This window comes from Gopherus flavomarginatus, chromosome 6 (assembly GCF_025201925.1).
Source record: "Gopherus flavomarginatus isolate rGopFla2 chromosome 6, rGopFla2.mat.asm, whole genome shotgun sequence".
Classification (NCBI taxonomy): domain Eukaryota; kingdom Metazoa; phylum Chordata; order Testudines; family Testudinidae; genus Gopherus; species Gopherus flavomarginatus.
In genome coordinates, this window is record NC_066622.1 from 20,138,324 (window position 1) to 20,150,484 (window position 12,161).

Below are 12,161 nucleotides of genomic sequence, written 5' to 3' on the forward strand. Positions count from 1 at the left end.
TTCTAACTGTTGTATGGCAGCAGCTCACTGAGTAAGGTAAAGCCTCCACATATAGATATCTAAGCCTGCTCCAAAATGAAATGCACCTTGGGTTGTTGCCTCAGCAGTCCCTCCCATTTCCCAGAAGGGCTGTCCAGGAACTCCATCAAGGGTGGGGTAACATGGCTTAGAGGACAGGGAAGTTTGCTTGGAGGGAATAGCAAAAAGTACTTATTTAAAACAAGTCAAGGAGAGGGGGTAGGAAGAATGCATCACCAACCACTAAGTTTGGATCAAACAGTCAAGCAAACAAGGGGAGGGATAGCTCAGTGGTTTGAGCATTGGCCTGCTAAACCCAGGGTTGTGAGCTCAATCTTTGAGTGGGCCACTTAGGGATCTGGGGCAAAAATTAGTCCTGCTATTGAAGGCAACGGGGCTGGACTCAATAACCTTTCAAGGTAACTTAAAGTTCTAGGAGACTGGTATATCACCAATTCTTTCTTTCTTTCTCATGGAGCTCAGTGTGGGGGTGAAGGTCCTTGCAGGTTCAAAATTTAGGACAGAAGGGTACTGTTTAATTTGTGCCAGGGCTGAGCCCCGGCATCTCTGGGCTTTTTGAGTCATTTATGAAAGTGTGTTTTTTAAAAAAAAAATTGCTTGAGCCCCAGCACCTCTTTCATTACAAATAAAGAAGCATTGCAGAAGTAAACTCTCAACCCACATGGTCAGAGGTTAAAGGGGGACAGTGGGGGGAGCTCTCACTCCACTGCCTTTCTCGGGTGCCGGCAGCTCAGCTCCCACTCTTCACAGGCTGATGAAGTGAGGACCCCTCTAATGAGCTCCATTCTTATTGCTTGGAAGACCTCTTATGATGACATGCAAACACTACTGTCATCACTAACCTCATGCATAGGGCATGGAACAGAACTTCTGAAAGGGGCTGTAAAACCCCTTGAGTTCTGTCTTAAACTGCATTGGGCCAAGTTCTCTCCTCCATTACACCTGTAAAATGCTGCTGTGTGCACGCTGCAATGCTTATAATCAACTTCACCTCTTAATCACTTGCGGTTTGCCATATCCCAGCCCCACTGTCCTTGCCATTTAGACTGTAAGCTCTGCAGGGCCAGGCCCTTATGCACCTATTTGTCTTTAAAGCAACTAGCACACAGCTGGGGCTCTAGAAATACATTTCTTGCCCAAATGAAACAAGCAGCACGAGAAGCCTCACCTGACTGAGCCTCTCCTCTAGTGAGATTTTCACTAGAATTTTTCAAATGAGATTGGGTTGTTATCCCCCAAGCCGAACACCATGGAGCTTAGCTGAAATGGAGCGTTGATGTTTCCTCCATCACTAGCTTCAGCCCCTGTGAGTTCAACAACCCACTCCACTCGAGCAGCTGTGATATTGAACCAAACTGATCATCAGCTTCGTTTCCCCCCTATTCAAGCAGCATAACTACCTATCTTAGATTGTGTCCTTCTCTCAGCCTCAGCGCCATGAACTTGGCTATAACTGTCAGCAAAACAGCTCGTACCACTATGAGGACTTCCGGGCTTTTGTGCTGTGTCTTGCAGTCTGCCTGGGTCCTCCTTTTAGCAAGGAGGGGAGCACTAGGCAAGCGTGAAGACACACGAGGACATATTCAGTACCATCAGCCACTGACATGAACTAGTCACCAGGTCCCAGTGCATGTCATCCAGGAGAAATCATTTGTTTGACAACAACCCTTGCAGTACGTTGTACCCAGCTGTAGTGTGCACTTACAAGTCAATGTCCCCTGTTAGGCTCATATCAGTATCATCGCAGTATCCAAGCCGACCTTATTCCTTCAGCTGGGTATTCTGAAAATGCAGCACTGATTCTAGAGGCCATGTGGGCAGAACACAGCTCAGGAGATGTATCCAATCAGCACTTCTCAATTTCCATTTGCCTGAAAAATCAGTTGGTGGTGGTTGCCAGCGAAAGGATAGAACCTTCTACCACCAGGCTGGGGCACTGATTCAGTACTGACTCAGAGGGAAGATTTTTTTGAGGAAAAGCCAGAATGCAGCAAAAATGTTAGTGGCTCAATAGGTAGCAGTTTCCTATTCAAGCACTGACTCATTGATTTCAAGGGAACAGTGTTACACTCACATAGGCTGCGTCTGAAAATCCCAGCCTAGTAGCATTGGTACTTTAATTGTAATGACTATAGCACATACAATTGTAAAACTCATAAGGTGATATTTTCAGCTAATACTCTGCTTATTGTATCTGTATTTATTTCCTTGGCACTCAGCTGTTTTAAAAGGTAGACACTTGTCATCTTCATGTTCGCACATGTTCAAACAGCACACTTCTGAAAACTCTCATTGACTTCAGAGGGAGCAGAGGATTTGGGCCACCATGGACCATTTCTGAAAATCCTTTCCTAATAATTCTATACCTTTCCTGTGAATATTTTTGAGCAGCCCATAAATGCTGAATAAGCCTCACAACAGCCCTGTGAGGAATTTGAGTATTGTACCCAATTAACAGATGGAGAGACTAAGGCACCAAAAGGTCAAGGGACTTGTCTTGGTCAGTAGTGGAGCCAGAATATAACACCACAGTCCAGAACTCCACTTCCATGTTTTAACTACTAGAAAACATTGTCTCCTTCATTAGCATTTATTTTGGCTTGATAAGGGTCTGTCTAATCTTTTTGTTGTCAGCTAGTACATTTGGTGTGCATCACAAACTTTCTGCAAGTTAGGGTGATGTTCACTGATCAAATTCAGCTAAAGAATTCTGATTTACTGTAGCTCTGCAAGTTATCACATACTTTTGCACCAAAACTACAGAGAATTGTTTTTCCAAGAGATTTCTGCATGTCAGATTTCCAGCTGGTGACGAGGGGGATTCATCACTACAGTATAATTCCAGTTATCTGAATCCTTTATCCAAAAATCCTAGTTATCTGTAGAACTCACAGATGTGGATACCCAAAGACCATTTTTGCAGATCACGGCTGCACGCGGATCCAAATTTTATACTTAAAGCGCTGCAAATCTGTGGATCATTGTTGCAGATCACAGACTGGATGAAGATGCAAAATTTGTAGGGCTCTAATTATCTGAATCCACAGCATGTTCCTTTGTCACACTATGTTAGGCTACAGCCCTTCCATGCTCCGAAGGCCTGGTTAGCCAAAAGTTTCCACTCTCCCCCAGTACATTGGATAAACAGGAGTTTACTGTATTGGGGTTGCAGTCTAGCTATTCCTCCAGCAGCAGGTCAGACAAGAAATGTACCCCTCCCTCTCATCCTCTGTGTTTCAACATAACCACCCTATCCTCTGTAATCTTCGCTGCTGGGCTGCCACTAGTGGATGTGCCAGAGCTTGAGAGAGAGCGGTGCTGTTGCTACCAGCTGATTTTCATCATGAAATGTCCCTTAGAGCTGGCTACAGTGAAAAAGAGGCAAGCTGCACACCTTTGCCTACCGACTGTATTAGCTGATTTTCTAAAGTATATCTTCAGTTGCCAGCATCTAGATATATTTCCCGGTTGGGATAGCTCCAGGAGTTAGAAATTACTGGCAAAGGGAGCAATGTTAGTGGTGGTTCACTGCACCACTATGTTGAGAACTTGAGTGCAGTTTCTGGGCTTGACTGCTTACTGCCTCAGTCCCGCAACCATTTACGCAGGTCCTTAACTTTAGACATGTGAGTAGTCCTATTGAATACAATAGGATTACTCATGTGAGTAAAATTAAGCAGGTGCTTAAATGTTTGCAGGATCAAGGCCTAAGTCTGCAGGAACTGATGATGTCACTCTTCTTTGAAAAGAGGGGGACAGTTTTGTTTTCACCACCACCCGCTCCTCTGGCCAATACAGGTGTGACATTCAAAAGGAATCCTTTTCAGCCAGGGGATGGTAGCTGCAGCACTGGTTCCTTAAGGGGGCAGGGGGATTAAAGTGTCTGTGTGTGAAAGTCCTTCACGTTTCACAAGAATGCAGAGGAATGTTGCTAATCAGTTTGGCGGTGGGCTATGTTATCCATCCACCTTATGTTGCCCTTAAAACAATTGGCTTCTACACTACACAGAGGTGAAAGTAAGCCGGTACGGGCCAGTACGGAGGATCGGTAAGAAAAGGTGCAGTAACTACAGGCAAGAAAATGGAGCATTCTCTCCCTCTCTGACTCCTTCTCCTGGCTCCAGCAATCCTGAGGGTCCGAGCCCGGCTCCACAAATGTTCAGGGCTGGGTCTCCCCCCTGACCCCACCTTTGCTGCCCCCATGCACCTCCCTGGGTCCCTGAGCAGAGTGTTTGTCTCTCCCTGTCCCCTGCAGCTCCATGCTGCCTGCCTGCATTAACTGCTGCCACAGGGTCCTAGTGCCCCCCTCCACGACTGCCAAGGCAGGCTGCCTTTCCCCCTAGGATCCTTTCATTTTCCAGTGGGACCCTCCACCAGTACAGCAACCCATCTGCCTGCAGTCACTGCTCTTGCCCCATGCTGGGCAAGGGGCAGCCCCAATGAGGCTACAGCGAGGGGCAGCAGCGGGGAGGAGGCACACGTGATAGCAGCCTCCCCCGGCATGGCACCCACCACGGGGGAGGCAAGGGGGATTCCTGGACCTGAGAGGGGCCCTAGGAGCTCATTCAGTGACTGGGGGGCTGACTGTGCTGCTGCGAGGCGAGAAGGGGGTCCCTAACCCAGCTCTCGCTGCTGCCAGCAGGGAGAGGGCTGGGGGGAGTCCTTCTCTCTGGCTCCAGTCCCAGGGCAGCCTGCCTGCACCCCAAACTCATCCCCACCCCAGAGCCCACACCCCCAGCCAGAGCCCTCATCCCCTCCACACTCCAACCCTCTGTCCTAGCCCTGAGCCTCTCCAATACCCCAAACCCCTCATCTCCAGCCCCAGCCAGAGCCCTCATTCCCCTGCACCCTAACCCTCTGCCTCAGCCCTGAGTCCCCTCCCACACCCCAAACTCCTCATCCCCAGCACATCCCAAATCCACCCCCAGCCTCACCCCACAGCACTCATCCCTGCACCCCCTCCCTCCACACCCTCTTATCCCCAAACTCCCTCCCAGTACCTGCACCCCCTCCCTTCACATTCCCTCCCATCCCCGAACTACCTCCCAGAGCCTGCACCCTGCATCCTTCCTGCACCCCAGTGCTCTGCCCCAGCCCAGGGCCTGCACCCCAGACCTCCTTCCTCACCCATACTCCATCCCAGAGTCTTGGGCAGGTGGGGGGTGGAGTTTGGGGGGCAGAGTTTAGGCAGGGGCAGGTTCTGGGCATCATAAAAATTTCTACAAACCTACCACCCCTGCTGGCAAGAGCTGGTGCACCATACCAGGGTGGACTGGCTTCCTGAGGCAGAAATTTAAAGGGCTGGAGCCCACGGTCCTTTAAATTGCTGCCATAGCCCTGGGGTAGTGGCTGCAGGGCTTGGGTGGCAATTTAAAGAGCCCAGGGCTCCTGCAGCTGCTACCGCCCCGGGGCCCTTTAAATTGCTGCTGGAGCCCCACTGCCACTACCCCAGGGCTCTGGGTACAATTTAAAGGGCCCCCAGAGCCTGCCAAACCCCTGGGGTAGTGGCAGCAGGGCTCTGGTGGCTATTGAAAGGGTTTGGGCTCCTGCTGCCTCTACCACCCTGGGCCCATTAAATAGCCACTGGAGCCCTGCCACCGCTGCCCCAGGGCTCCGGCAGCAGAGCTCCAGAAATGATTTAAAGGGCCTTGGAGGGTAGTGGCAGCTGGAGCCCTGGGCCCTTTAAATTGCCCCATTTAAATTGCTCCCAAACCCCAGGGCTCCCAGCCACCTTTGCAGCTGGGAGCTCAGAGGTGATTTAAAGGGCTTCCAGCTGCTGCTACCACAGCCCCAGCCCTGGGCCCCTTAAATCCTGATTTAAAGGCTGCCTCTTCTGGTGGAGGCCACACTGCTCCTCAGGATTCCTGAGTACCAGCAAGTCCTTTAAGTTACTTTCACCCCTGATGCTACACATTGTAAACATTCTGAGATCTAACCCAAAGATGCTGGGAGAAGTTACTGCTACCTCAGCAGCAATCATGGGTCTCCTAGCTGCAGACTTAGATCACCTGATGATTACCTGTTCTGTTCTTTCCCTCTGGCATTAGTCACTGTCAGAAGACAAGATACTAGGTTAGATGGATCTTTGGTCTGACCCAGTATGGCTGTTCTTATGTTCTCTTTTCCCTTTCTTACCCAAAGGGAAAACAAAACTGCAATTTCTTTTTCCTGCCTCCCCCCAGCTAAGCTGCAATAGACAGACACCCTAGGTTACTGTGTCCCTATAGTGATGCGGCTGTCCCAACCATCCAAAGTGGGCCAGAGGGACAGCTCTCTGTAACACAAACTGGCTGATCTACTGCACCCCACCTTCTGGGGTCTGAGCGAGAATCTGGTCCATAATCTTATAAGGTTACAACTGCCATGACACACATTAAAATAGCTACCACCATGAAGGCAGAGATATACATGAAGGCCTACCAGTGCCTGTAAAAGGCCTGACAAAGAACAAAAAGCCTGTCAATCACTATAAGAAATGTTGCCCTCAGGAAATTTAAAAACATGATCATGGCATATGCAATAAATGTCTCCTTTTTAACTGCATGTTCAAGAATGAACAAAACTCTGGTATCCTTAAAAAAAAAATCAGAGATAGTTTGCAAGCACCCCCAGATTTTTTAAATACTTGTGAATAGTCATTACAATTGGAAAAATACATTGTAAACTTTGGTCCAAGTCATGCAACTTTACATAAGCAGTTTCAAATATGTAGTCCTACGCACATGAGCAAAGTGTTACTCATAGACTCTAGGACTGGAAGGGACCTCGACAGGTCATTGAGTCCAGTCCCCTGCCCTCACGGCAGGACCAAATACTGTCTAGACCATCCCTAATAGACATTTATCTAACCTACTCTTAAATATCTCCAGAGATAGAGATTCCACAACTTCCCTAGGCAATCTATTCCAGTCTTTAACTACCCTGACAGTCAGGAACTTTTTCCTAATGTCCAACCTAAATCTCCCTTGCTGCAGTTTAAGCCCATTGCTTCTTGTTCTATCATTGGAGGCTAAGGTGAACAAGTTTTCTCCCTCCTCCTGATGACACCCTTTTAGATACCTGAAAACTGCTGTCATGTCCCCTCTCAGTCTTCTCTTTTCCAAACTAAACAAACCCAATTCCTTCAGCCTTCCTTCATAGGTCATGTTCTCAAGACCTTTAATCATTCTTGTTGCTCTTCTCTGGACCCTCTCCAATTTCTCCACATCTTTCTTGAAATGCGGTGCCCAGAACTGGACACAATACTCCAGTTGAGGCCTAACCAGCGCAGAGTAAAGCGGAAGAATGACTTCTCGTGTCTTGTTTACAACACACCTGTTAATGCATCCCAGAATCACGTTTGCTTTTTTTGCAACAGTACATGTTGCATGTAACATACAGGCATGTTAGCAGGATTGGGACATAGGTGCAGAATCAGGGCTTTAGAGACCATTTTTGGATGTGTCTTCACTCCAAAGTGAAGGTGTTACTGTAGCACAGGTAGGCACAGCTGGACTGACTTTAATTAAGCTAACAGAGGTAACAATAAGAGTAAAGACATGGTGACATAGGCTAGCAACAAGAATATGTACCCAGGATCCCTGATGGGCTCATGCTTGGGTTGCTAGCCTGTGTCACTACATCTTCGCTACTATTGTTTCCTGTGCTAACTTGTTTATGCCTATTTGTGCTACAATCACATCTTTGTGGTAAAAACACACACAACATGTCAGATTAAAGGGATACATTCAATTTAGTTATTTATCAAACTTCTTTCCCTACGTTACTAATAACTTCTTAGTTTATGAGGTGAAAGAACTTTTACAGTCCTATTTACTGGTCCCTCTTTGTGCTCCTCATTTGCTCTTTGAATTTCGCTCAGCTTGAACTGAAATCGACGTTTCACTTTTTGTTTAGAGACAGTTTCACTTTCAGGGTTTGAGTTTCAGACATTCCAGGAAATGCTTATGCTCAAAATCAATTATATTAATTACTCATGCAAATATTTCTCTTGGTCTCAGGTTTTCATCATAAAATGTAAATGTTAAACAATTTTTAAAGGGACACCATCAACTTAAAATCAGTCTGATTGATTTTTAAGCTACCATTGTTACAAGTAATGCCTCAGCTTAGAGAAAAAGAGAACAGAAAAATATTTTCCTTTAAAAGATCTGTTTACATTGTGCATTTGATAACACATGGTAAAATAGACAGTCCTCCATTATTTATGTGGGGTTTCACACTGCACTGGGGGAGAGAAAATAATGGAAAAAAATAAGAAAATGTGGAGGTAAAACCAGGACAATTAGCAGGAAAGAACTAAGAAGCAGGTGTAGTTCCTTTAAGTAGAGTTATTCAGATAGATTAGATTGCAAACTGAAAGTGTCCATTGAAATGGCTTGAGCAGAGAGAAAACACCTAATTAAAATAGCGTGTGATAGGGTTTTTGGTCTGACACCTCTGGAATCTGGCGGGGGCTGAATAATCCGCAACGTGCGATCTTCTAGGACTTGATGACACACACCTGCCACGGGGCTTTGAGGCGGCAGCAGGCTCATTTGTGCTCAGCAGAGTGGGTGGCTGCGTGTCTTTTCTCCCTCTCTCCGTTGCCAAACAAACCAGGCGATGATACAGTGATCAAAGGCAAAACTCAGAGGCATCGCTCCCTATCATCGTGCGAGCGGCGCCTGGTGTAATCAGTCTCAGTATCGCGGTTTCGGGCCCTCAGTCGCAGCTCCCGTTTAGACACAAATGGTCCATGCGCTTCCCACGGACAGACCAAAGCGCTCTTTGTCGCCTCCTCCCTGCCCCGGCTCCCTTTGGAATTCTTCGGGGTGCACCCTCCTGCGATGCACAGGGCTCCCCAAATTAACGCCCCCCCCCCGCACGGGCCAGAAGAAAATCACGCCCAACCCCGGGGGAAAGGCTCATCCGGCTGCTCTTACCTGCCCAGCTGTGGGAAACGGAGTGACTCGGATACAGCCTGGAGCCGGACTGTACTACCTCGGGCACCCCTGCCGGGAATCGCAGCCAGGGCGGCACGCAGCTAGGATCTCCCCGCAGGGCAGCCACTCCGGGGGCCCCTTAGCAGCACGCTGCTTGCGCTCCCCTGGCCAAAGGCTTCGCTAAGGGAGGAAGGAAATTCGCTATCGTGGCGCCCCCCTGGCTTCTCCTGCCACTTAGTACGATCCCCACCCCCACGCTGGGAACTGCAGCTCCCGTGGCTACACTAAGGGCAGTAACAAGCCTCAGCAGAGCCCCAGTCCCATGCCACGGGCCAGGAGAGGATCGTCTGAAGCAGCACTAGCCAGCGGCACGGCGAGGTGTTTTCATTTGCTACCCCCCCTCCCCATCCTTGTTCCTGCACAAGCACTGATGGAGCACATCGCACATCAATGTCTAGCCTTGTAAAGCCCTCGGTCTCGCTGCGCTGTACCCACAGCACTTCTGGAGTGGGGGCGGGGGCCCTGTCCAGACTTGCCGAAGAAGGAAGAAAAAAGCCCCCTCGCCTCCTCCGCAGGTTGCTCCGGTGCCGGGATGCCAGGCTGGAGGAAGAATCTGACCCTGTGTCTGCAGAGAATGCAGGAGGAAGGTAAGGCTGGCTACAGAAGCAAGGGGGATATTACACTGCATTGAGAAACTGCCTTGGAGTTTTTCATGAGGTTGGAAGGGGTGTGTGTGTGTCTGTTTCTTTGTCTCTGGAGGGATGCTTGAAAATGCAGCCTCTCTTTTGAGGCCCCTGTTTGAACTGCGTGTTTACAATGGTTCTGGTAGTGATTCCCCCCCTCCCCAAATACAAATCACTTTGAGCCCTGTTTGGTGGTTACCTGTTTGCCAGGAACAGCAGCATAAATCAGATGTCCGATGCTCTGGCTGAGGGGGTGAAATACACCAAATGCCAATAAACTTTAAAGCAGCACCTCTGTCCTCCAGCCGTCATGCTGGGTGTAAGATTGGAGGTGGTGTTCTTTTACTTGTGTGTTGAGTGTTGGGAGACGATATGAAAGAGGGGAAATTGAATATTTATTTTTGGCAGTCGAGTAGCATGCAGCATCTTGCATGTAACTTTCTAAAGCTGCTGCTGCTTCCAAATGGCAATTATTCTCAGTGCTTAACTTCAAACAGCGATGTGGGTCTTGTGAATTTCACTGCGGTCCTGCAAGCTTACTACTGCTCATAATATCTTTCATACTATTACTCCCAGCATCTGGGAGTTATGTTCTACAGTGTGATGTTAAATTAATGTTGGATCTGCAGCTCATAAAAGTTGGAAGGAAACTCTCACAAGGTGGCAACTTAAAGAATGTTTAAAATCTTACATGCCAGTTTATTTTGGTTCATGGGGAGTATGTATGAATGGGGATGATAGTGTTGAGGACAGTACCTATGTCAGAAATGGAGTATAATTCTGTCTCAATCCCATGACAGTAGTTTCAGGGAGTTAACCTGAGACAAGCTTTTAGGGTCAGAGATGAGCAGGAATTCCTTTTCTGGTTGCCTTTGCAGCTTCTCCTTTCAATGCTGCCCCTCAGCTGCTTTGCTACAGATGGTTAGCAGTGAGTTGTGTTGCAATGCCAAGCAGGGCTCAAGAATGATTTAAAGCATTACAGTTGCACCAAGTGAGTAATGCAAAAATCAGACTTTTCAACCCTGTTGGTTACCAGTAATAGAAACAAATTTCACTGTTACCTGCTTTGTGACGGGTCAGGTTTGAATAGTTTAACTGATATATTTAGTGAGTCTTTTTTTCTGATGCTACTTATCTCTTTCTTGCACTCTGTTTCAAGATAACAACATAGTGTTTTTTAACCTCTTGAGTCTACTGCTTCCACTTAACTTGGACTCCAGGCTCAGTAAACTGAGAACTTGAATTCTGCTGAAAATCAGAGATTTTATTCTATTAAAAAGCATTTTTTCAACAAATCCATAGTGTCCTCAAACTAGTCCTTTGATGCAGTCACCGTGGGATATAGTGCTATGTAACACTGGTCTGCAGTAATACATCTGGGTGCTCTTGCACCAGTGGAGGTTTGGAGGCCAGTAATTCTTGAACAGTATTTATAGTACCGAGCTCCTGAAGTACTAGCTGCACTGTTTTAACATGATTGGTTTTATTACTTTCTATGACTTTCACAGATATTTAATGGTTCTTCCTTCCTGTGTCTTTGAAATTGATTTCCCCCTCATTTGCCGCCCCCCTCCTCTGACACACAGCACTGCAGTGGGTTTCTTACCTGAGTATGCCACTACATTATCCATATTCTTATAGGCTGTTTACCAGATTCCCCTGTAACATTGTCCTTAGTGCCTTGCACAGCTCAAGAGCAGTTTGTCTTTGGAAGTTATGACTTAACTACTGTCTGATTAACCATCTGAAAGAAGAAATCTTGCATGATAGGGAGCATGACAAGCTGGTTTGATGTGTAGAGGACAAGCTATATGTATGGCAATGGACTAGTGGTGAGGGCATGCAGGGAAGAGATCTCCATCCCTTTTCTACCAGAGATTTTCTTTTTTTACGATGCTAAATAGTCAGCTGTTCATATTTCAGTGTAAGACTCTGTTTTTCTATGGGGAAAACAGATATGGGCCCAGTTAAAATTTTGTAGTATTAATATTTGAACAGACACAGTACAATGTATAACTAAGCTCCAGAGAAAGTTTCACATCTCATCTTGTATAACAGCATCCTGAAAACAGGATTTTATTCAGATTTTTTTTTTTTTTTGGTCAAGCCAAACTCCAAACATCCTATTAATATTATTTTCTAGTTATCCTTTTTCTGAACAAATCATCTCTGCCTGTTGTCGCTTTGTGATTGTTCAAATGTGGCAATTTCAGTTCGGCCATACCACGACTAGGAGCAACAGCACTGCAAGAGCAACACACGCTCACCACTCAGTGTGTAAATTTTGCACATAGCCCATAGCCCTGAGTTTCCAAAGTAAATGTTCTGCTAGTCATGAAAAGGAGTATATTTAAGTCAATGAAAATGAGTGGTACGTTTTGGTTACTCCATATTGCTGCAATGGGCATCGCTTGCTACTTTCAGCCATTCTGTACAAGAGTGGGAGCTTCATTTATTGAGAACGGTGTTCAAAGGGTCAAGTGCATTAAGTAACATAGTTAAAATACGTAAAATT

General features: G+C 47.0%; 1 protein-coding gene across 1 annotated transcript in view; it reads left to right on the top strand.

The window, feature by feature from the left end:
- The first annotated feature begins 9,252 nt into the window (after positions 1 to 9,252).
- Positions 9,253 to 12,161, top strand: part of GRIP2 (glutamate receptor interacting protein 2) — a 504,924-nt gene continuing 502,015 nt past the window's right edge. Inside the window, exon 1 of the mRNA XM_050958363.1 lies at positions 9,253 to 9,610. Within this exon, the coding sequence (XP_050814320.1) occupies positions 9,556 to 9,610 (55 nt within the window). The 5' untranslated portion in view covers positions 9,253 to 9,555. The remainder of the gene's footprint in view (positions 9,611 to 12,161) is intronic.